This window comes from Agelaius tricolor, unplaced genomic scaffold (genome assembly GCF_023055355.1).
Source record: "Agelaius tricolor isolate 1412-34295 unplaced genomic scaffold, bAgeTri1.0.p SCAF_8, whole genome shotgun sequence".
Lineage (NCBI taxonomy): Eukaryota > Metazoa > Chordata > Aves > Passeriformes > Icteridae > Agelaius > Agelaius tricolor.
Genome location: NW_027269268.1, coordinates 41240874 through 41266035, shown reverse-complemented (window position 1 = coordinate 41266035; position 25162 = coordinate 41240874). Strand labels below are relative to the sequence as shown.

The window sequence follows — 25162 nt, the reverse complement described above, 5'->3', positions numbered from 1 at the left end:
CTGGAGAACTAACACCAAAGACAAAGTGGGTCCCAGGTGTTTCTGAAAGTGGTGGCCATCACATCTTCACCTTGCTGCAAGAAACTGTTGGGTGTGAAGTGGTTTATGTGTGTAGAAAGTGGCTTAAAGGATCCAAAGCTGTCAGTGCAAATGGAATGAAAACACCCGATTTTTTTTTTTTGAGTTAAAGAGCAAGAAATGAATTCCTGTGTATGAACAACCTGGAAGAATGGGGGCTCTCTCACTCTTTTCTTGGCATATGTGTTGCCCACTATAGCTTATTCCACATTCCAGTCCTTTAATGATCTGAACCACACCAAAAATAATGGGATAAAGTGTCTCCAGGCCATGCTTATCAGGAGAGAGAACTATTAGGAAGAAAACATGTATGAACAAAGTAGTTACCAGAAGTTCACTGGGTCAGACAATGCTGAGGTAGAGGGGAAAAAAAACAAAGCACAAACCAACCCCTAACATTTCTTAAAAAACAGAGGGAAAGTAATTCTTTGTAATGTTTGTGTGCCATTCTTTTCACCTGTGAATGGTTCTCATCTATGAGGAATTCAGGAAGGGGAGGTGCAGAGTCCTGAACCTGGGGAAGAAAAACCCCAGCACCAGTACAAGCTGGGACAATGGTAAAGCAGCTTGGCAAGAAAACACCTGGGGGTTTGGGATCTGGACCAAGCTGAACGTGAGCCACCAACCTGTGCTTGTGGCAAGGGCAGCAAACTGGGCACTATCCTGGGCTGCAGGAGGCAGTGTCAGCAGCAGGCTGAGGGAGGGGATCCTGCCTCTGCCTGGCCACATCCAGCAGCAATGCCAGGCCCTGCTCCACTGGGGGCCTGGGTCTGTTAGATGGGGCTGAAAAAGAAGCAGAGACACAAAAGGGGCCACATCCTGCAAGTGTGAAATGACAAAGCCCTCTTAATAGCAAAAAGGTTAAAAATCCCACCATCAACCCAGGAGAAGAAACAACCTGTTTTGGTTTAAAGGTGTGTTTTGGAAAGAAAGCAGCTCAGTGATGCAGAATCAAATGACACTCTGCTTTCATCTTGGCCAACTGCTCTGGGCAGCTTCCAAAACCACCCTCACGAAAGAATGTGTGCAAGGGAAATGCTTAGAGCAGGAACCCTGCTCTGCTCCCCTGGCAATGAGCACCCCGGCACATGCTGCAGCTCCCATGTGGCAGCAGGAAGGGGCTTGGACACAGCAGGGTATGTGGTCTTCTGGAGGAGTAACTCATTACCATTTCAAGGCTGAAGAGTGACCAAATGAAAAATAGACTTGAGCTCTTGAGCTCTGAGGACGTTGGCAAATCTGTCATAGTAAATTTAACAAAAGTGCTCCTATGCCTCTGATTGTAGCTCTGGGGATAGAGGTGCCCTCAAAAATGGCCCAACAGCCCCACATACCTCATGGTTCCATGGGAAAATGGTGTGCTGGTCAGACACAGCATGTTGGAGGAAGTGTGTGAGGAGATGGAGCGAGGCAGTGGGGAAGAAGTGGTGCCACAGCACTGGCAGGGCCCATCCCCCTCTCCACAGGCACAAAAAAAGCTCCAGAGAGCAGGAGCCTATGGCCAGCCTAGGGGGGTGATAAGTCAAGGAGTGGATGCAGTGATGGGTGTCTTGCTGTGACCAGTCACCTACAGGGGATGTGATCTCAGGCTGGTATTAATTGGTTGGGAAAAAGTTTGGCCTGGAAATAGGAAAATTTTCCAATTTCCATTCATTTCTCCAGGGATGAACCTCTGGCTCTGTTTCCTGTTTAGGTATTTACACACATTGATACACTCTGAAGGATGATCTCACCAGGGAGGTATCTGTAAGAGAGATACCACCACATCTACCTCATGGTCAAACACACCAGGACTGCTGTGAATGCCACCATGATCTTCTGTGTGCTGTCTGTGAGGGTTTGGGGTTTCCTACATGTGTGGAAACTACAAAGTATTAAAAATACACCCAGAAATATAAAAAAAATTCTGTATGGGTCACCTGTCATGTCTTGTAATAGTCCAGAGGAGACTGATGGCTCAGACCTCTGCCATCAGCATAAACCCAGCTTGTTTCTGGTTTGGGGGCAGAAACTAGGGCACGTTGTGACTCCCCACTTCCTTGACAGCCACTGGACCCAACACCAAAGAAACAGCCATAATCACTTTCCATCTCTTCCTTCAAGAGCTTTGGTGCATCAGTCAACACATCAATTCCTGCTTCCAGGGCAATGAGAGAATTAAATGCCTGAACAAAGAAGCAGAACATGTATTTCTTGTTCTGGAGCATGCCCAGCTTGCAGCATTATGAACACACATCTTGAGGCTGGCAGGGCTACAGGAGGATGCTCAGTATTCCAGAGCTATTTGGTCAGGCTTTTTGCCTGAGCTGGCACATTGCTGAGACTACACAGCTGCCAGCATCACCTAAGTGAGTTACAAATGGGCTTGGATAACCTCTGTGCTCCCAGTGAAAAGCAGGTATCTCCTCATGGCTGTCCCTCCTCACCAAGCAACACAAGACTCAACTGCACCATCCACTTGTGCTGCCCATAGAGGTCTTGGTTTTGCTGACCATGGATAGAGCTGCACAGTTGGTGAAGACTCCACCAAGTTCAAAGCTGAATGGCTCCTTAGTCACTTCTTGCCAAAGCTGCAGGGGTCACCATGAGCCTGACTTCCTCCTGCTGGCCCAGCCTCTGCAGGCAGAGTCCTGGTTAAAGTGTCAGGACCTTCCCCAGGCAGAGAGAAGATGCTCTGCTGCAAGTTAGAAAGGTCCTTCCAAGAGATGAATGGAAGGATTTGTTCCAAGGGTAGGACTGCCCTTTGCCTGGTGTGACACCAGGGCTCTGAGGCTCACACATCCTCCAGCACGTGTGGTGCTGACCCAGCTGGGCTGCAGAGCTGCTCCCAGCACGGCCCGTGTGCCTGCGGCTTTCTCAGCGAGGGACCAGGAGCTCTGAACTGCAACAAGCCCTTGGCTGTGCTCCACTCATCTCTTTACAAGCAGGTGCACATGCCAAAAACTTGCTCATCTCCTTTCAGACTGCAAAAAATAGGGCTGGGAAGCTCCCCCAAGTCAGAGATGTTCCCATTCTGAATCTAAAGTATACTAGGGAGTGATTTGTGGCACTAGTCATCCTGTGGGTCACCACACTGACTTGGTGCTAAGGAATCTCTGATGGAGTACTGGGTCATTCACCTGCTTTGGTCTCTCATTCAGAAATTAAAGGACATCCTAGATCCACTCTCCTGACTCAGGCTGTGCAGCTAGGAAGGGACAAGCTGTCAGCAACCACTTCCAAGTTCTGCTTCTCAGGAAGTTCTGTCTTGTTTCCTGTCTTTGAGGAACTGAGGCAAATCAATCCACAGAATGTGTGGATTAAGAACTCTTCAGGAATGGAAGCTACTGTTGGTCTTTGAAGTTTTAGAGTATTTTATAGTATTGTTTGAGCTTCCTTCTGGCCATCTGAATACCAGGGTACTCATCAGCATGATGTTCCCTCCTGTCAGAAATGCAAGCAGGGGAAGCCTTCAAGGGACACAAACTGCTGCTGTACAGGACTTTGCTCTCCCTGCTTTTGAACACCTTGCTGCTCCCTGTGCAAATCTGTTCCTGCACCCAGATACAGTGCCCTGGGCTGAGCCCAGCCACTCTGTGACTAATGCCTGGTTATCAGCTCACTGCACCTGCAGCCAGGCTGGCAAGCAGACTGCACAGCCCAGCTTCCTTAGTTTGGGCTATTTCCCTGAGCACCAGTTTGAGATTTGATTTTCAGGCACAAACAGAACTATTGCTGCTGCTAAAGACAATAACCAAACACACAGGCAAGAGAACTAGGATCCACATGGATGATTTCTTAAGAAGCAAGTTTCCTGTGTTTTGCAAATGTTTGGTGGTCCTAAATCTTTCTTTATCTTCAGAGGAAACAGTTCAGCTGTTACAGCCCCATCAGCTAACCTGACATTCAAGAGCCAGTCTGATGCTGAACTTGGTCCAACATTGTGAGCTATGTATCTACCAGCTGGAAGCACATTTTAGATAGTATTTTGTTATTTATGAGTTCTAAAACTTACAGGGCTTGTCAGCATGTGCAAAAAAGGTTTGTAGTGCATGCTGTTTCTCCTGTTTAAGATTGCTCTAGACAACATTATTTTTTTATCCAAAACAACTACTCAGTTTTGTTGAGTGGTAGAGGTTTAATTTAGTACATTACAAAGCATGCTTCCCTGTCTTACTGTGACTAAAGCTGTGCATCAGAAGACAGAAAAAAACCAGAAATAAATGTGTATCTGCTAAGAAACACAGCCAAACTTTTATGAAGATAAGAACTTAAAAGATGACAAGAACTAAGCTCTAAGTATGTAACTGAATGTGAAACCTCAGCACCTTTAAATCCTGCACTGGTAAAAAGCCATAAAGAATGGGTGTTATCAGGCTTCCTATTAATTGCACATTAACAAGTGAGAAAGTCTGAGCATCAGTTTCCTTATTATAATGGGAGAATCCCCACTCTTATGTACAATATTTGAAAACTGATAGATGGCCAAGCCACACACACACACCCCACACCACCCCCCTTTCCTTTGAAATACTTTGCCTTCAATTCCAGAGTTTTATACTCATTACTCTTTAATAGCTCTTCCTTTTAAGGGCTCAGCAGCACTGGCAATGCAACAATTACATCTGTGTGAGAGTGGTGCTGTGCTCTCTGCCCTGGCTCTCCAGGCTGCTCCTGTGTGCAGTCAGTGCCACCCAAGGCTGGGGCAGCTCCTGACAGCCCCCACAGCTGCCCCGAGGGCTTTGGGGGGAACAGGGCAGGCAGGGGCACTCTGGGCACAGCCCTGGCTGGGGCAAGCTCTGAAAGAGTCACTGGGGCCACCCCTCTGCTGGTTCTTGTAAGCTGCATTTTGGCTCAGCCTATTGTGACTAGCATAATTTGCTACATCAATGTACCAACTAACTCTACTGATAATCAGCATATGAAAATAACTCAAATGTCCACAGACACACACACAAAAACCCAAAAAAATCCAACAAAAAACAAACAGAAAAAAATCAGTATAATTCCATCTGGAGAAAGACAACTGAAAACCATGCTGTGAGCATGGAGTGAACCTCCAGAAACCTCTCCTAACCTATATCATTCTATTATGACTCACTGAGTAATGTGACATTGTAACTAATTAAAAACTGACTAAAGAAGATAAAAAGGAAAAAATCCAATCATTATCCAGTTCATAAAAAACAAAGCTTTTGGAAATAAATCTGAACTATTTGCAAGATTTGTCAAGTCCAGATTTTAGATTGTTAAAAGCACACCATTAAGTACCAGAACTCATTTCTAAGAAAAAGCAAGTTTTTTTTTTCTGGTGGCACCAGAAAACTTTGAACTAAAACATTTTAAAATTAGTTTAAACCAAAACACTCGAACTTTCATGAAATTGAAGTATTTGACCTGAGCACTAAAAAGAAACTGCATTACAATCAGTAAATCCAGCTTGTGAAATTGTTTCAGTTTTAGAAATCAAACCCCTGACAGATGTATAATTAAGCGATTTTATAATCTGTCAAAAGCATTCCAAATCCTTCAGGTCAAAGCACTGCAGCTTGCTTTAGAGGGGAGCTGTGCACACTGCTTTATGCACAAAGCCTCATTTTTGTTACAGAAGAAAAATAACATGAGCTGTGCACACTTGCTCAGAGAGACTTAATTCATGCTGAGGAGCACACAACTGCACCCTACCCATTCCAGCAGCACAAGCAATCCCCAACTCATGCCACCAGTACCCAGCTCTTCTATATGAACCAAGGGATTTCAAAACAATTTGCAGAAGAGAAATGGGGAACAGAGGCAGTGGGAAGGAAAGCAGATTCCTCGCTGTCACTCTGCACACAACCCAACCCCCTTCACAAGATAAAGCACTGTAACTTCACCTCAAAAAAGTAACTTTTTAACTACACACTGTCTGCATTACAGCTCCTTCGCTCTGTACAGCACTTCTGTCAATGTCCAAGCCATGTACAGACACAGCAATTATGTTTTCTGTGAAAGAAAAAAAAATTAGAAAAAGACTGCCACGTGACACCTAGAAGCGTTTATTTTATGCAACAAACTTAAATATGATCATGTGTACATAAAAGTGTACACTGTATCTATGCTGAACAATGCCAGGAAACATAATATTGATGCAACAATCTTCTAAAATAAACATTAAAAAATGAGCCTGGACAGGAAGACAAAATGCAAAACAGACTTACTTCCAATCAGCACAATGCTTAAAATTGAGAGCAATCCTAAACATTTCCAACTTTCCTTACAAAGCTGCCAAAGTCCAACTATTTTTAAAAACTGATTTTTTTTTTCTTTACATCAATAATAAAAATCTGGTGACAAACATTATAAAATCAAATGCTGGACTGTCTTTACTCCTTTAAAATTTAGAATATTCCAACAGAACCGCAGGAGTAAAAACACTTAAAAGTGATATATGTTTTTATAAAACAAACATCAATATGTACATTTATTGCAAATTATATTAAACTAAAATGGAGGGAAAATTAAAAAATGAAATGTCTACTTGCGAATTAATAACAATTTTAAGTGATTACTTTCCCACTCTGATAAAAATCAGAAAGCAACATTTATAAAATTGCCACCACATGACTTTTCATAGCAGGGAACTGAAATCTGTACATCTTATTTTTGCAGAAAAGTAGGCAGGCAGAAAGAATTATACATAAAACAGTCTCCAAAAGTAAAGCAAAAAAAATTTTTGTGATTTTTTTTTTTCCTCTAGTCTTGTTTAAAATCCATTCAGTAGACTTCTACCTTTTCTGTGAAACATGGGAATACCTGGCTCTAGGATCATGAATTTTCAATGTCAGTGTAAGGACCTTCTCTGACTTCCTTTAAAAAAAAAATGCAGCATGAAAGTTAATGGTGTAAATACACTTTTAAACTCCAGAATGCAGGAACTGGAACCAAGTGTTAAGCAATTTGCTTAATTATTGACTTTTCATAAAAAAAGTCTCTGGGGAAATAAGTACAGATGCTTTTAGCCTCTTTCTCAAGAGTTTCTGCTTTACATTTCCATTGAGAAGGATTAATTTCATGTGAAAGGGAAGCATAGTTTTCCTTCTGGTTTCAGAGCTGAAAGCTGTGTGTTTTGAAGTAATTTCAGTTCCTGTACAGGAAATTTCTGAATCCTAGTTTTTGCAGAAGCTTGGAGCATGCCTTATTTGGCCTTCATTTCCTCCCTTTTCGAGCAAGTTTTCTTTTTACCTTTATGAGGGGAGAAAAGGAAATGAGTTAATTGTAAGGACATGGAAATCACAAGTGATTCTGAGTCAAAATCCTACCAAATATTGTTTAGATTTTAGCTTTTACACTTCTTATACTGTGATTCTTCCAACTGCATCTTGTACCTTCTTAACAATTACATAATTAATTGAATACAACTGAACTTCCTCATTGTACATTCCCAATAAACTTGAAACTACACAACTTGAATTGTGCATTTTATAATTCCACACCAAGTAATGTTTTTCTCAGCATCAATATAAACAGTTATCCACTGCTTTTTCACTGGAATCAGAGATTAAGAACAGTAACTTGATCTAATTAACTACAATTACCAAGGTTTATAAAAATAGCCCATTTTACTTCAGAATAGGCACTACTTTAAATGTTTTCCCAGTACTTACAGTAACTTGTACAAGTCTACTTAAAAGCAAAAAACCTATCAGAGCATTATTTACACACAAATTTCTTTGAATTCTCACTGTATAAACTACAATAAAGAAACAAAAACAGAGAATTGTCCTATATAAGATGCCTGCTACACCTTAGGGAAGCCTCCCTCTGCTATCTCTGTATCCTCAGTATCTTCCTGGCTGCTCCCACAGGCCTTAAAAAGATCCATTGCATTTTGAGAGTATTCTGAACTTGAGTCTATCTCCAACAGTGAATCTCCATCACTTCCAAGCACCTGGCTTCTGAAAAACGTTAACAATGTTTTGGTATTTTGTCCAAGAAACACTGAGATATTACACATTTTAAAGATGTTATCTGATACAGTAGCTTATTAAAGGCTATGGATAGTGCAATTTGTTCTGAAGACTTGAAGGAATTTGACATTGCAATTTGACATAAACAAGCATTGCAAGGCAGTACACAAATATTACACTCTTGACAGACCATTTTACTGCTGTATAAAGCTTACTCTTAGAAGAAAAGGTAAAACTATTTTTGTTCAAGGTTCTCTGCAAGATCTTCAACTTGCAAATCTCAAGAAAGAAACTATTCCAATGATTCTTTCTTCCTTTAGATCATTTTTGTGATTTCTTAGAGCACACTGGTTTGCAGACCTTTGGACACTTTGGCATTAATTATGTACCAGGTCCAGCAAAACAAACCTCATGTTAATGCTTATTATGAATTGCTTGTATTGCAAACCAAGTCAACATGCTTAAACACTAAAGTAGCCCAGATTATCATCCAAAAGCTGTTTTGTGGTTTACAAAGTTCCAAATGTAATTTTCAGTTACTTAAAATAGACATTACAGTACTGCTAACATTAAAACAAGCACAGACCCAAACTACCAGAAAATAGCTACAGCTGGCATTACAAATTTCCCTGTGCATTAAAGACAGTCAGTTTCCAAGGATGTGCTATACTGAAGGGAGGCACAGCAGAGTAACCAAATGCCAGCGTGCCTGGCATTAATGAATGCACTGAAACACCATCAACTCTTGGTTCCTTTAGACAGCAATTCTAGGAAGGGGAACCAGGATGCATTAAAATAGCATTTGGTGAAAACAGGTTAAGTTTATCCTGTTCTGACCAAACAAATGAATTTCTCCAATTCCAGCTGCCCAGGTACTTTGAAAAATAGAACTCAATGCAACATATGGTTGCAACATCTGCTGTGGTTTAGTTGTGCCCTAAACTATGCTAGGTCTGCTGTAATTGTAAACTCAGGGTCTGACTTGAGACAGGAAAGGACCACCTCCCACCCCATGTATTTAATGATGTATTTTTACCTCTGTAGATCAATTTGTCTCTGTGCTGCTGCTGGCTTTTTTGCTGTGTCTTGCTGTTTTGGTGCTTTGGCATTACCTGCCTCTAAACTCCCTGGGCCTTCCTGGTTGGCTGCTGCCCTCTTCCTTCCCCTGACAGGTGCTTTGTTTGTTTCCTCGTTTTTTGTAGTGGTGCCCTGAGGTTCTGGTTTGGTTGGTCGCCCTCTTCTGGTTTTTGCTGCAAGCGATGGGCCTGTTTCTTCTACACTTTTTTCTTCTGTTTTTTGATGAATATTCTCAGTTCCAGATGCTGTTGCTGTTCGCTTTTTCCCACGTTCAGTGCTATTTCCTTGTGTTGTCTGATCAGAATTCATCTCCTAGAAAATAAAAATCATGAATGTGAAGAAAAAAAGATTCCCAAAGGCAAACCCAAACTGTTACCTCCTTCCATCAGAAACATGAGCTTTTAAAACTGTATTGTTATGAAAACACATCACATGGTCTTAGATTTTGGACCTTATCCTTGCAAAAACATTTTCTACATATTGTGTAATGTTACTAACTGCAGCTAATCTATCTTTTAGTGGTGTGAGAGAGACTACAGTAAGAATAATTATCTTTATGAGCCCCTCCCATGATCATTTTTCTGGACAAGTTCCTTTTACTGTCTCTTTGTCAAATGACAAGAGAAACCTGAGGAGCAAAGAATTATTTCAATACAGCAGTAATAATTTCCATACATGCAAACTTTGAGACCAACATTCAGTAAAGGTGCAGTTTACTGAAGACCTAAGTGCCAGTAAAGAAAAACCCAAGGAATAAAGAAGGAAGATCACACCAAAAATGCAACTTGCTGTGTTTGTTAATTCTTCATCATGTCTGAATGGGTATGGCCTACATGCATGTTCTTCTCAACACACTGACCAGGGTAATGAAGTGATTGGATACCACGAAGAGGTGTCTGTATATGTGGAACAGAAAGGGTTAGCAATGTACTTCTCTACAGAGAGCAGCATTCATATGGAATCAAAGAGGAAGCAACTGGATGCTAAGTCTTCATTTGAACACTGACTTCCAAAGCAGCTGGGAGAAGGGGTGGAGAAAAGGATACTGAAGAAGTATGGCTGGGATGATTCTGCAATTTCCAACAAACCAATGCCACTATTCTAAGTGCTGGATCTGAACCAAGGACTGTTTTTGTTAAATATTCTACTAATGTTTCTTATGTGTTCAAATGAGTCAGGCAATCTCTGTAACCTTCACTGCTGTTCCAGCAGCTTCATAGTAGACACTTACAGTTGCTATTCATATATTCATATGAACTTTGAAGATTCTCTGAAATTTCAACTTCAAGAACCTAGAAAGCATTTTTGAAATTTACTTTATATGTACTTTGCCTAACTTTTCTATGTGATGATACAAATCCAAAACACCTGCTTATTACTCTGATTTAATCTAACAGAAAGAGATTAAGCAGATATATAACTTCTTAAAAAGCCTAAATCATCTATGTATCCCTACATTATTACAAAAATCTACTTTAAATCACAGAATCATCTAGGTTGGAAGTGATCTTCGAAAATCATCTTGTCAAACCTGCTGACAGTGGGGCCTCAGTGGTTATCCAGGGCTTTGACAAGTCAAGCCATGAACACTGATAATCCACCACCTTTCTGGACAGTCTGTTCCAGTGTTTCAATTTCTCCACAGTGTTTTGGGGGGTTTTTGTATTTTCTTTTCCTGCTTGCATCCAGACAGAATTTCCCCTGAAGCAACTTCTTCCAGCAGCCTTTTATCCTTCCAGCAAACAGCCTTGAGAACACTTCCTTCCATCCATCTTTTCCATAAATATCTTGTAGATGCTGAAAGACTGATTGATCCTCTCCAAGGCTTCTCTTCTCTAAGCTGAAGAAACTCAACACTTCAAACCTTTCTTCACATAACTTTTCCATGCCTTAATCACCTTGGTCCCCCCTACAAGGCTCCCTCCAGTTTTTGAGTATCTGCATCAAACTGGGGGGGCAGCACAGTATTCCAGGTATGGCCTAATGAATGCCAAATGGGGTGGAATAACCACATCCCTCTATTGCTGACTACTCAGGACACAGTTTGCTGTCCTCACTGCAGCCAAGCCGCACAGCCAGCTCATGCTCTGTTGGTTATCCACTGGGGATGGTCCCCCAGGTCCTTCCCAGCCAACCTGCACTCCAGCCAGGCAGATCCCAGCATGCTGAACAGCTGCTTGAGTTTCATCTGTCCCAGGTGCAGGACTCAATTGTGTTAAAATTCATGCTATTGTATGTTTTCATAAGTTAAAAAATCTTTATGATTTACACATGGTGTTCTCTCTTTAATGAAAGGGGGGTGAACTATACCATATATTTTTAATAGTTTAATTAAGATTTTAGTTGTGACAAAATTTCAAAGTTAGATGATTTTTCTATTTCATGCTGTAGGACCACTTGACATTTTCTTGGCAGTAACTTCAGTTGAAGCTGCTACAGGTGTGAATTTTCACTCTGAATCCCAGGCTCACTGTTACTTATATTGGAAAATGCAGAATAAATGTGGCAATATTTTGGAATTTTAGAGAAGTCTATTCAAATGAGTGCTATAAATTACTCTGGATAAAATAAATGGTTGTTCTGAAGACATGGGGTCCTCTGTCAGGCTGGGAAACTGACACAACTGTATGAAATGAAACTGGATGTTACCAGCTCCTCAGAGAACTGGTGCACTGAAAATAACCCCAATGTCAAACTTATTACAGACATCAGTCCATAAAATTCCTGGACATACCTTGTTTTTCACAGGTTCTGTCTTTGCTGGTGTGACTGAAATAATCCTCACAGGATTTTCATCATTTTCACTGACTCCGGTTTCTGATATATCTGAACTTTGTTCCCTGGGAACATCATGGAAGACATAATAAACCAAAAATATACAGAAAAGAAGAAAAATGTTTTGAATCATTTGGGGTAAAGAAAAGGGGGTGAGGGGAAGAGGAATCAACACAATAGGCTAAATTAGCTTAAAAACAACTGAATTTGCCAGAGTCCACACATGTATTTTCTTTCCCAGAATTGGGAAAGGTCTGAAAGGAATTGGCTGGTCATTGAGCCAAATCCCTCACCACAGACACACCACTGTATAATGACTTCTGCAAACTTAAGACCAGAGCTCTAAAATAGCCTGTGTTCTTTTCCCAGATAGAAAGAGCCAATATTGGAAAATGTAGTAAAGAATAATAAACACCAATAATGCCCCAACTTCACAGAAAACAAAAGGACAAAAAAGAAAAAAGTAAGATTATTGCAACTTATACCATACACACTTTACAGAATGAATTCTGAATGCATTTATACTTCTCTTTGGCCTTATGAAATGTAGCAACAAGACTTGACTTTCTCTGCTTTCTTTAATGCTTTATTTTAGTCAGGTAATCAATTCCAAACCAAATTAAACAGTATTAAAATCTGAAATTGCAAACTGTTTCTCCAGATTTACAACAAATTTTAAAACTTCACATCCATATAAAAATAATGCTTGTTAGAAGAAACACTGAGTATTGCCATCATATGTTGCATCCTTCCACTGAGACCCTGGCCTGCTTCAACAAGCTCTTTTTATCATCCTTAATCTTACACAGATCAGAATATTCCATCTATCTCAAAATAGTTTCTCGTTTCCAATCAGGATTAATTGTAATTTATACATCAAAACATCATAACACAAACTGAACCAAAAAGCAAGTATGGAGATTTTATCTATTGAGAACTACATTTTCTAAAACTGGACAAAATAAGGACCCTCTTCCAACATGTAAACACACACAACAAATCATCTCCTCCTGCAAGCACAGTGGAGACCATTAAGTAAAGAGGTGATGAAAGAAATGTTGGACTCCCATACCTTGATCTGTTTCCTGCAGAAGAGCTCAGCTCAGAGTTTACACTGCTTCCAGTCTCTGATCCTGTAGTCCTAATATATGGTCTCCTCCCAGTTGCAGATAATGGTTTGTTTACTGTGCCTAATACACCGGTTGGTTTTGGCTAGAAAAAAATGTTTAAATATTAAAATATGCAAACTTCAGATACATATTTAATTTTACAAATATTTGCTTGAATATTTAAAAATACTTTTCCTGGGATAACAGTCTTGATCACAATGCCATCAGTTTAGAGCTACTAATCTTATCTTTACTTTAAAAACATTGTTTATCATTTTACTTCTTGTGATTTAAAAGCCCTTCATCAACTGCTCTTCTCCCTCGCATGCTTTGAAAACATAGCAGCTGGAGAAGTCTCAACAAAAGCCAAAATGTTGGGCAATATTAGAGTTGAGAGCCTCTGGGTAAGGATGAATGGGAAAGCAAATAAAGCTGATATTGTTGTGGGAGTCTACTACTGACCACCCAGCCAGGACACTACCAGCAATGCATCAGCCTACAAGGAATTAATCACAGGATTCTTCTGCATCAACTGCCCTTGGCCTTATGGACAACCTTGGCCCTGGATATAGGGGACAGCAGACTTTGGCTGCTGTAAGACTTTTGGGTGCTCTGGGAATCTGCTGTTGAAGGTACTGCCATCTATGAATGCTGGTCCCTTTTTAGGAACCATCTCTTAAAGCATAGGAGCAGGTAACTGCAAAGTGTAAGATGTCAAGCAAGTGAAGCAGACATTCAGCCTGGCTGAGCTAGCTGAGAAGGCATCTTCTTCTGGAAGTACACAGTATTTGGAAGCAATGACAGACAACATGGCAGGATTACAGAAATGCTGCTCACCACTGTAGGGAGAAAATTCATGCGGCCAAAGCTTGATTAGAGTTCAAGTTGGCCAGCACCATAAAGGTCACAAAAAGGGTTTATTAAGATATGTCAAAAGCAAAAGGAGGATCAGAGATAACACTGGGCCATTACTTGATGAGGCTGGTCACCTCACAAACAGGAGGTGACAAAGCAGAAACATTTAACCCCATCTTTGCCTGTCTTCAACACCAATGATGGGCCCTGGGACCCCAGAGCCCTGTGTTACAACACTATGTCTGGAGGGAATGATAAACAACCCCAGTTCCCTCAGCTGCTCCTTGTAAGACTTGTGCTCCAGACACTTCACTCATTTTGTTTTCCTTCTTTGGACATGCAGTAAACTCAGCCACTCAGCAAATGGAGTAAATAAATTATTATATTAAAAAATAATATCTTTAAGTAAATACTGTGCAGAATTAGTACTAGGATGATGCAGCCACTGAACACGTGTCCAGTAACAAGCCTTTTCTACAGAGATTGCTTTTTTTGCTAGTCAGTGTTTTCCAGCATCTGTAATATCCTTCTCCCACCTGCTCCATCATAACTTCCACCCATGGAATTATATTTTCTTCTCCGGAATACCTTAATTTATTAACTTGGCCTCTAAGGAAATGTAAAATTACATGAAGAATGTGATATGCCAGTTATGAAAACCTCCTTAACTGCTCTCCAGGGAAAAAATATAGAACTTCCTGTTGCCTACTCAGCCTGAGCACATGGGTCAAGTCATCAGCCACAGCAAGATCTAAAACACTGTAACTGTATCACAGAACTCCAAAGAGATAGTGTTTACTTCTAAATCATATTTATATCATTATATGCAGAAAAGTAATATAAAAATATAACACAAATGTATAAATATAGTACTTCAGTTAAAACTCAAGCTGGCCACTGCAATGGAAGATAAAAATTTGACAAATACATTAACAAAAGGAGGGCCAAGGAAAACCTCAATGCTTTACTGGACATGGAGAGAAACATTGTAACCAAGGATAAGGAAAAAGCAGAGGGATTTAATGCATTCTTTGTCTCTTGACAGAAAGGTCAGTTATTCTCAGGCTACCCAGCCCCTGAGCTGGTAGTCAGGGACAGGGAGCAGAACAGATCCCCTGCAATCCAGAAGGAATTAGTGGCCTGCTGAGCCATTCTGACACTCACAAGTCTATGAGGATGGATGGGATCCCCTGAGGGTGCTGAGGGAGCTGATGGAAGAGTTCACCAAGCACCTCCATCATTTTTTATCAGACCTGGTTAACTGAAGAGGTCCCAGATGACTGGAGGTTGGCCACTGTGATGCCAATCTACAGGGAGGCCAGAGGGAGGATCTGGGAGATCTACAGGGCTGCCAGCCTGATCCTGGTGGTCAGTAAAGTTATGGATGATCTGCTGGTTATTTTGAGTGCAATCACATGGTGTGTACAGGGCATCAGGCCTAGCCAGCATAGATTTAGGAAAGATGGGTCCTGCTTGAGCAACTTGATCTCCTTTTATGATCAAATGACCTACCTAGTGGATGAGGAAAGCCTCTGGATGTAATCTACCTGGACTTCACTGAAGCCTTTAGTGTTGTGTCCCACAACACAGTCTTGGAGCTGGCAGTGCATGGTTTGGACAGTGGCACTCCTCACTGGGTTAAGAACTGGCTGGGTGGTCAGGCCCAGAGAGTGCTGGTAAAGGTGCTCCATGCAGCAGTGCCCGGTCACTACTGACGTTCCCGAGGGAGCAGTGCTAGGGCCAGTCCTGTTTACTACCTCTACTGATGATCTGGACTAAGGGATTGAGTGTCCCCTCAGTCAGTTCACAGAGTGGCAGTACTGTCTGCTGGAGGGCCAAAGGCTCTGCAGAAGGACCTGCACAGGCTGGATCAATGGGCCAAGGCCCACGCTATGAAGATCAACAAGGCTCCCTGCCAGGTCCTGCACTTGGGTCACAACAAGCCCAGGCAGTGCTACAGGCTGGGGCAGAGTGGCTGGAATGTGGCCCAGTGGAAAAGGAGCTGGGAGTGCTGGCTGAGAGCTGCTGAACATGAGCCAGAGTGTGCCCAGGTGGCTAAGGAGGCCAATGGCATCCTGGCCGGTGTCAGAAATAGTGTGGCCAGCAGGACCAGGGCAGCAACTGTCCCTCTCTAGTCAGTACTGGCAATGCCACACCTTGAATCCTGTTCCCAATTCAAGGTCCCTCACTGCAAGGACACTGAGGTGCTGGAGTGGGTCCAGAGGAGTGCAATGCAGCTGGTGAAGGGTCTGGAACAAAAGTCTTATGAAGAGCAGCTGAGGGAGCTGGGGGTGTTTAAAAACTCTACAACTGGCTGAAAGGAGGTTGTAGCCAGGTAGGGAGTGGCCTCTTCTCCCAGGCAGCAAAAGACAGGAAAGAGGCAATGGCTAAAAGCTGTGCCAGGGGAGGTTGAGGTTGAACATCAGGAAAAATTTCTTCACTGGAAGGACTGTCAGGCATTGGAATAGACTGGCCAAGGATGTGGCGGAGTCACCATCACTGGAAGTATTCAAGAAATACTCAATATGGCATTTAGTGCTGTGGTTAGTTGATATGGTGGTGGTGCTGTGGTGTTGATATGGTCAGTGGCTGGAATCAGTGATTTTAGAGGTCTTTTCCAACCTTAACAATTCTGTGGTATCTCCTACTGTTGTATTGAACCTAACTCTGCATTACGTTTTGGAAAGCCTCTCCCAGAGGTGCTTTGCTTTGCACATATAGGATGTTAGAATCACAGAATATCTCCAGCTGGGACTCCCTGAAATAGATGTTCAAAAGTGCATAGACATCTGCACCTGAATTTAACAGCAATAAAAGCTATATTAAAAATATTACAACTGAAAATTTAAGATTGCCAATGCTAGTGGTATCACAATTCTCTATATGCATCACAACTTTACACCAAGCTTACTTCAGTAATAGAAGAAACTAATCAAGAACCTGTACCCCAGTGCACAGATAACAATCTTGGTGTTGAGTACTCATCAGGTAGTATGTTCAGGGAATTAATTATATGTCATCAAATAGAGTTACAAAATTACTGTCCATAAACTCTTAATATAATTTAAACACAGTCCAAAACATTTTAAAAACCGTAAGTAATATTCTCAGGCTTGCAACTTGCCAAAATACAGTACCTTTCCCGTCAAAAGAAGAACCCTTGTCTCTTCTGAAATGTAATTCCTGTCATTGCAGAAATCCTGCATAAAAAAATAAAAATTAGTTTGTATTCGATGTCTCAATCTCACCTCTTTTTTTATATACACTCAACTAACTTCGCAGATGCAATTATCAAGAGTTACACGCATTTCACACCACACAACCTGCTGACTAATGAATCAATCTAATAAAGACAGGTCAAACTCGTATTTTGGTGGAGATTTACAGTGAGCATTACTGAATGACAGTATGCCATACTTGAAATTGAGATGACCATTTTTCCTTCTAAAATGACATTAATTTTTTGAAAACTGCTCTCCCTATTTGTTCACTTGCACGTTTTTAATGGGAAGTCCTAACAGAGGAAAAGAGGTGCCATTTTCTCTAAACAAGCTGAAAGTTGTTACCTTTGTCACACTGAGTATCAGAGTTTACACAGACCAAAATCCCGTAACTGAATAAAGGCACCAGCTCACTGTTACATGGCATCTGCCATTTCACAATTAAATAGGAAATAAATTTTGCCTAAACAGCCTCTGGAAAGGCAGTTAATTAACAGCCTAGGGCACTGAAAAATGTCAGCCAGGACATTCTCCAGGACAACTAAAACATCAGGTCTGGTCCAGAGAATTACTTGTGCTCCCCTAACACTTTTCAGAAGTAGGTGTCTTGGAGAGCAGTAGTGCCACTCCTGACAGCAGAGCTGTACTTGCCAAAGCTAGTAATAAGAGGACCAACTTGTACAGCAAGCAGAATAGCCCAACAGCTACTAAGAGACAGTAACATATCACAGATAACATAATGTTCCCTTTTTTCTGATTTGCATTCTAATTCAGATATACAGTCAGAAAAATACATATATTCTCATATATTCACTTGTAAAACACACTAATGAAGTGATTCAGCAATTCATGCCAACATATCAGCATTAATTCCAGTTAGCTCTCACCTGGTTACAAACATTTCTGTCATGTGTTCATAATAGAGACAGCACAGCACAGAGCTGACTTTAAAAAATTAATTGCTGATAATAAAATATGCATTTCCCACTCATTATCTTACAGAGATAACCACGGATCAATCATCAAAAAAACCTATTTCCCCTTGTTACTTTGGAAATAAAATTAACAAATTTACCTTTTCAGGTTGTGTAAAAAATTTGGTTGGCAATACAGGGTCCTTCGGTGAATCTGCATTGCACAAAGCACTTTTGCTGTTGATTACACATAGTGCTACATCACATACTGTGTAAAGTTTCTGGAGAAAAAAAGAAGAAAAGCATGCTTTAGGAATTACTCACTGTTTTTACAGTGTAGATAGAATGTGGTAGTTCAAAAAATTTAAAAGATGTGTTTAAATAACCACCACTAAGGACATTTTTAATAATTATATCATTAACCATACTGCTGGGTCAGATACTATTTATAAACCTAGTAATACTTTACATGACTATGCTGTACAACTGAAACTCTTGCTCAATCAAATCACCTTAAATGGTTTCTCATCTCTGCTAAAAATGAATGGGTTTAACAATAACTGTATAATGCAATATTTCCTCCCCCAACAGCAGAAGATACTTATGTGAAGAAACTAGGCAGCTGTTAAAATAAGGCAGGCAGTAGCAGGAATACTTTCAAAAAATGCAGATATTATGTACTGGCTGAAGTCAGCAAGGTTTTGCAAGAATGAGATTGGAAACATACAGACAGTACTTGCAATTAGTAGTGTCTTTAAAAAACCATAAAAATGTCAGAGCTAGTTCTTTCAGACTTCCTGCAAATCCTGCTTTTGAAACCCTCAGCTCATCACCCAGCACTAATCTCAACTGCATTTCTTACTTCATTGGCCTTTGGCTCATCAGGAGACTGAGCATCTCGGGTAAGCTTGATGTTTTCTGACATCTTTTTCATGAAGGCATGGCTATTGTTTTCATTCTTTGTCATTAAAACTTCAAGCATGAACCACAGGCACCTAAAAAGTCATAAAACCACAAGCAATTACACTCCAGCTTTTATACTACAGCTCCTACATACAGCAACGCTTCACAAAATTTTGTTAGCTGTACTAGCTTTTTCTTAAGAAACCAAAATCAGTTTGAAGACATAAACAGATAACTTCATATAATGGTGTAAAGAGAGTCTAGACCTTTACCACACACAGTCTTAATTGTACTCCTTTGAGTAAACCTGCCAAACTAGTGTGCTTATTATTACCTCTGTAAATACTGCCCAGCCAATCAACTTTTTTCTCTTCCACATATGAATAGAAACAGGAATTCTGGAGCTCTCCTTACCCAAATGAAATTCTGTAATGACTACCTTGAGCACCATGTCCCTATCAACAGTGGACCATGAGCACACTCAAGGCAGTCTTGAACAAATCATGCTGCTGCTAGACAGTTATCCACATGAGGTGGATTAAATACTGCAGTTCAGAAAGGAGAGGAGATCCAAAAATCACATCAGATTCTTCCTCATGTTCCATATGGGAGGAGAATTCTCCCAGGTAAAACTTAATGGAATTAGCCTTCCTAGGTTTCTTTCTTTAAATCTTGCTTGCTTCTAGTGAGACTACATTAAATTCTGACTGAAAGTTTGTTTTAAATTTTTTTCAATTATGATATAAAGCCCAACTGGTCCATCCATGCTATCACTTGCTATTAAGCTCCACCACTGCATATGGTTAGAGGGTCAATAGTCACTGTAAGGTAAAATAGTGCTTGGTTGGGAAAGCCATACAAATTCCTTGCTCACAAAAGCCCCCATCTTCTTACCTGATACAAACTGTAATGAAAGAGATGAAGGAACATCTCTCTCAAAAGCTCAGAGGCTAATGCTCCATCAAAATACTTACAGAGCTATCTGATGTTCAAGAAACTAAGATGTCTCCAGTCTGACTTGCATCCAAGAGCTACAAAAGCTATAGTAAATCAATCAATCTGTCTTTACATCCATTGTAAATGTCTTTTACAATGGATGTAAAGGCAGCTTTACATCCATTACTGTTTTCAAGAACTTGAATAGGATGAATACAGGAGCAGTAACATACCACCCTGACCCAGGTTCTGCAAAATCCAGTGTTACCCCAAGATTACTACTGAGAGCACATTATACTCTGGTAATCCCAGTTAACTCATATCAAATTCAATAGCTTTGAACAAGACCTTTGCAAAATACCAGTGGGATTTTATGTAAAAAAATATCCACCTAGAGGAACACAGTCACATGAAGTCATTCTTTGTATCCATTTCAGTAATTTCATAATATGAATTAGGAAGAGAAAGATACTTGAGACAATATAAAGATAAAAAACAACCAACCCCAAACATAACCCTACAGGATAAGCTTAAAAAACAACATCAGTAACAGTAAGTATCACAGATAATGGTTCAGGAACTGCTAAGCAGGCATTTACTGTACATCACTGTATCTAGGCCATCTTAACCAAGACAAACTAGGGAGACACCTACAAAACACACTGCAAACCCTGTTTTTCCAACTTTGCAAGCATCTGTGTTAACACTTTCAAGTGAACACTAAGACATTCAGAGCTGTTAAAAGAAACACTGTATCACATTGAATGGGAAACATTTTTCTCATATCTCAGGAGACTCTTCAGAGAAGTATTCCTGCCAAAATTCCCCTACAGAGTATTTCTTTGTTTGGAGCAGTCCCTTCTGGCTAGTTCAGCCAGTCTGTGACAAACATGAGGGAGGAAATTGGACAACAAAGGAAAGCTATACAAGGACTGTCCAAAAAAGCTCTGCGCACTAGAAAGTGCTTCTCAAAGGAAGTATTAACTCAGTGGCTGCCAATCAGAACTTGTTCCCATGCATTCTGGATAAAGTACATACTGGAGGATGCTTTCAGATGGTGCCAGGAACAGGGAGTGCTGGGACAAAATGTAGACTTGTTGGTAAGGTAAAAAAAAATCTTCACTGACTTCAGGTGTGAATCAAGAAACTCAGAAATGAGAACACACCAAACTTTTCATTTAGAGAAAGAATCAGACTTGGACTGTGAGAAGTGAAGGTGCAAAAACCATTAAGATCTGAACTAGTCTATTGGTGTCAAAACAGAACTGCTTTTTGGATGATGTATATTGTAGTATGTGGTCATACATGCCTAATACAAAACCAACAAAGCTCAGTTTCATCAAAAATCAGTACAACAAAAAACTAAAACATTAAAACCAGAGCTGTGTGGTGAGAGAGACAACATGCTTAAACAATTTTAAAGTGTTAACGATTTTCTAAAATTTTAAAATTCATTGCAAGGCATAAAGAGCAAAAGAAGCTATAATTAAGATGTAAAATATTATTTGAGTCACACAAGAAGGTCTCAATGTGGAAAGAGTACAGAACAAGCTCCTGCCAAGTATGATGGTATTGTATACAGTAATCCATGCTGAATACATTAAGAAGTACTAAGCCTGCACTGCTGATTTATAGTGCAAATGTAAGTCAGCAGCAATTACTTAGAATGAATTTTAGTAGGCTTGTATAGGAAGGGGAAAATAAGGTTCCAGTGAGGCAGGACCTACCCAGCCTCACTGTTTTCAAGTCTTGGAGAAGCGCCCTATTTTAAAAGTTCCAAAATATTTGATCTAACATTACTTGACATCCTATAAATATTCCTAGGCACCAAGACAAGACTAAAATCATTGCTTACTTTAAAAGAAGCATACAAAAATCACTAATTTGGTATACTACAGTGTGACCTCCAGGTTACCATTTGGGCTTTCAGAATATACTGCTAAGCAGTTATTGATGCCTTCTTCCCATGGTTAAAGTGTTCCAAATTTCCATTTTCCATTTACTGGTTTAAAAGATACTGTTGATAAAACAAATATTTCTTCTTCCTAATTAGTATTTTCCACTTCCTAATCAGTTTCTTTCCAAGCCCAGAACAATTCTCAGCATAAGAATTCTAGAATCACTTGACACTTACTCTTTGACATCACGAAGCTGATCAACATCCTGAGGTTTTGTGAAATCTGGATCATGTGCCAGTAAGTGAATCATATACGGTACCACATATTCAGGCAGCAAGGACAGCAATTTTTCTACAGTAACAACAATAAAAAATTGCTTCTATATTACACACATACACATGCATCATAAGGAAAACATTTTCAAAGTACAACTTTTTCAAACATGAAATATAAAATTTTGACTTGCATTTTCTTCCTACTGACTTTACTTTTAATGAATCATTAAAAATAAATCAACATGTTTTACTACTACAAAACTACTTGGTCTTGCTTCAGAAAGGTGGTCATAAAGCCTAAAAATATCAGGACACAAAATTTTGGTTTTTGAGCAAAACAACTACAACCATAAGAGCACTGTATTTTACATCCATAATTCTCAGCAATGTACAGAGTAGTATTTTATGATTTATGCTAATACTGAACTAGGTAAATTTAGATTGAATGTGTCTAATATAAAGATGAGGAAACAGATTAAACTTACCTAATGTTTCTTTAGAAAAACCAATTGCTTAAGGTGTAATAATTATTCCTTCCAGTTTACTATTATTGTATTCTTAACAATTTTAGTGAAATACTAACCATTAGCCATAGGATTCTGCTTAATATATTCTCTTCGTATACTGATGTTTTTGAGCAAGCACTGTCTGGCATGTGCTCTTCTCTCCTTCACAGGGTCTTTGGCACACAAAGCAAAGATTGCCATATATTCCAAAGGGAGCAGTAACTTCACAAGTGCCTTATGCAGCTTCTGGGCAAATATCTGCCTCACTTGGTAGCACTCATCCTATAGCAACACAAACCATAAAAGTGCAACCATCAAAATCCTGGTCTTAAAAAAAAAAAAAAGGCATTCAAGGTGGAATTATGAGGAGGCTTTCTAAAAATACGAACAGAAGCAGCACTATTAACATGTGAAATTAAAACTTCAATAACTTGTGAAAGCTGCAGTGAGGAACAGAATATACTCTATAGCAGCAACAAAAGCTCAGACGTAAGGACTCAGAACTCAATTAAGGGTCACTTCAATTCTAATGCAATTACTTACATTAATGACGAGCGCACAGAGCTGGAACTGTTCTGGGGTAATTATTTCATGGTAACAGGGCTCCTGTGCAAGCTTCATTATTGCACTACCAGCAGCTAATCTCAGTCGAGACATATCTGATTTACTAAACATGGCAGAGAAAAAACCCAAATAATTAATCACAGCTCACCACAACTATCTGCATGTCTCTAATTTCTTCTTTTTACAAGATCAATGACATCCCAGCAACACAGCTCTAGATCAAGCTAAATTAACCCTACCAAATTTGTAAAAAATAAAGTGCTTTACTTTCCCCACAAAAAACCCTCTACTTTTGAGTAAAATAATGCAATTAGACGAGTCAAGTTTCTTGTTTTCCTATCACTGTCTAAATTAAAGCAACGCTTTTGCCAGTTTTTCTCTTTTCTTCCTTCACCCTCAAGATGAAGTTGAGGTGCAGCTACCTCACAGTTGGAATGAAGAAGCTCCACCCAAGATAAAATCTAACATGCCTGGGAGGTGGTTATCACTCAATTGTTTTCAAAGATAGCTCTGCAGGTATTCTACTCTCTACAATGTCTTTTACTAGGAAAATCATCTAATTTGGAACTCTGTAGGTATTAGCAGATTGCAAGAAAGGGAGTATCTAACATAATTTCATGCTGCCACTCCACTCCTAATATTAATACTCTGATCAACTCTGTAGCCAACATGGTGCTGACCTTAACATTCCACAAACACTCTAAAAGAACCAACATTCCTTGAAATTCTAATACAAAATTTATGGAAGGCAGCAAGGAACAAACTCTGACCTGATTCGCTTCTGTTCTGTCAAGTCTCCTTCGCTGACGAGCATAGCTGACAACAAGCGGAGTGTGGAATTGGCGGATTTTGACTGGTTGTTCTTCATACCCAACAACCAGCGCACCAAAAGTTTAATTGCCTGCACCTATCACGCACAAACAAATCAACAATCAACTTACTTGCCAGAGCTGGTAAGTTACTAAAACCCACTGTTGTCAAATTGAAATTCCCATAGATTCCTGTGTACTAGAGCGGATACATTTTTAAAGGAACAGAACGAAGCAGTAAACGTTTAGAGTGAAAAAGAAGAATCAGTATTTCTGACCTCAGGAGACTACAACTATGATGCACTGTCTTTGCAAATTTGCATCTGCCAAGGATGCAGGATACTTGATATATGATTAAAAGTAAAAGCAACTAGATAAAAATTCCTAGAAATGGCCATAATTAGATTCCCATTCATTGGGGCCTCAATTTATTTCAAATCTGTTTACAGTCAGTAAAGTCAAAGTCACTTTTCTTATAAGGAAAACTACAACTTTTGAATTTCTTGATCTTCTCAATGCTCTGAATAATTAATATCAGTAAGTGAAGACAACAGAATGCATAGTTTCTATCAGTTTCATCAGTTTTGTGTATAATCCACAAATATAATAATATTCTAATAGGACTAATACAAAAACACTTGAAGGGATTTCATCTAATATTCCCCACAGCTTGAAGAAAAGTAAATTTTTAATTGCAGATATACACATCATTGCAGTCAGCAGATAACTCACCTTAGCTAGTACTTCTGGAGAGACTTCTTCATCTGGAGACCACAATTTTCCATTTTTCTCACCTGTTGACTATAGAAATTCATATAAGTATACAAACTGGTTCAATCCATACAGAAAATCAAGAAGTAAAAATAGAAGAAGGTAATGGATTAGGCTTTCTTTTCCAAAAAGTACGTTTTATAATGCAATTATCACTGTACTAACCACTTAAAGAACATTACTTTACAGACTCACTTGACAAAAAAAGCTCTATTCCCCACAGAGCTCATAATAGGCTAACAGCATAATAAGCACTTACAAAAAAAAAAAAAAAAAAAGATATTCTTACCCTGTCATTCATTAGGAGATCTTTCACAATGAAATTTGCAACAACAGATTTCATTGGAGAAGCAAACTGGTCTGGAGCCAACATAGAAATGTGACCCAAAGAGACCAAGGGAGTTATAAGCTGTTCTGGTACATCAGCATTCAAACTTCTACTAAGAGGCTGGAGAAGGAAAAATAAAAAAAATTCAAAATTCAGCTTCAGTTAATAAATTAACATGTTTTAAAAGAGTTTATTTTACTGCTGTATTGCTGATG

General features: G+C 39.8%; 1 protein-coding gene across 2 annotated transcripts in view; it reads right to left on the bottom strand.

Annotated features, from left to right (window-relative positions):
- Positions 1-6079: 6079 nt before the first annotated feature.
- PDS5A (PDS5 cohesin associated factor A) overlaps positions 6080-25162 on the bottom strand; it is a 78028-nt gene continuing 58945 nt past the window's right edge. The window contains exons 21-33 of one of the 2 annotated variants that reach the window (XM_071432517.1): positions 24909-25067; positions 24581-24649; positions 23810-23946; positions 23019-23142; positions 22553-22757; positions 21931-22045; positions 18820-18952; positions 18119-18238; positions 16960-17022; positions 12931-13070; positions 11818-11923; positions 9043-9395; positions 6080-7281 (exon numbers count right to left, since the gene is read on the bottom strand). In XM_071432517.1, the coding sequence (XP_071288618.1) occupies positions 7278-7281; positions 9043-9395; positions 11818-11923; positions 12931-13070; positions 16960-17022; positions 18119-18238; positions 18820-18952; positions 21931-22045; positions 22553-22757; positions 23019-23142; positions 23810-23946; positions 24581-24649; positions 24909-25067 (1728 nt within the window). In that variant the 3' untranslated portion in view covers positions 6080-7277. Of the gene's footprint in view, positions 7282-7305; positions 7995-9042; positions 9396-11817; positions 11924-12930; positions 13071-16959; positions 17023-18118; positions 18239-18819; positions 18953-21930; positions 22046-22552; positions 22758-23018; positions 23143-23809; positions 23947-24580; positions 24650-24908; positions 25068-25162 lie in introns of those variants that run through there. The other variant, XM_071432518.1, reaches the window with a different exon arrangement.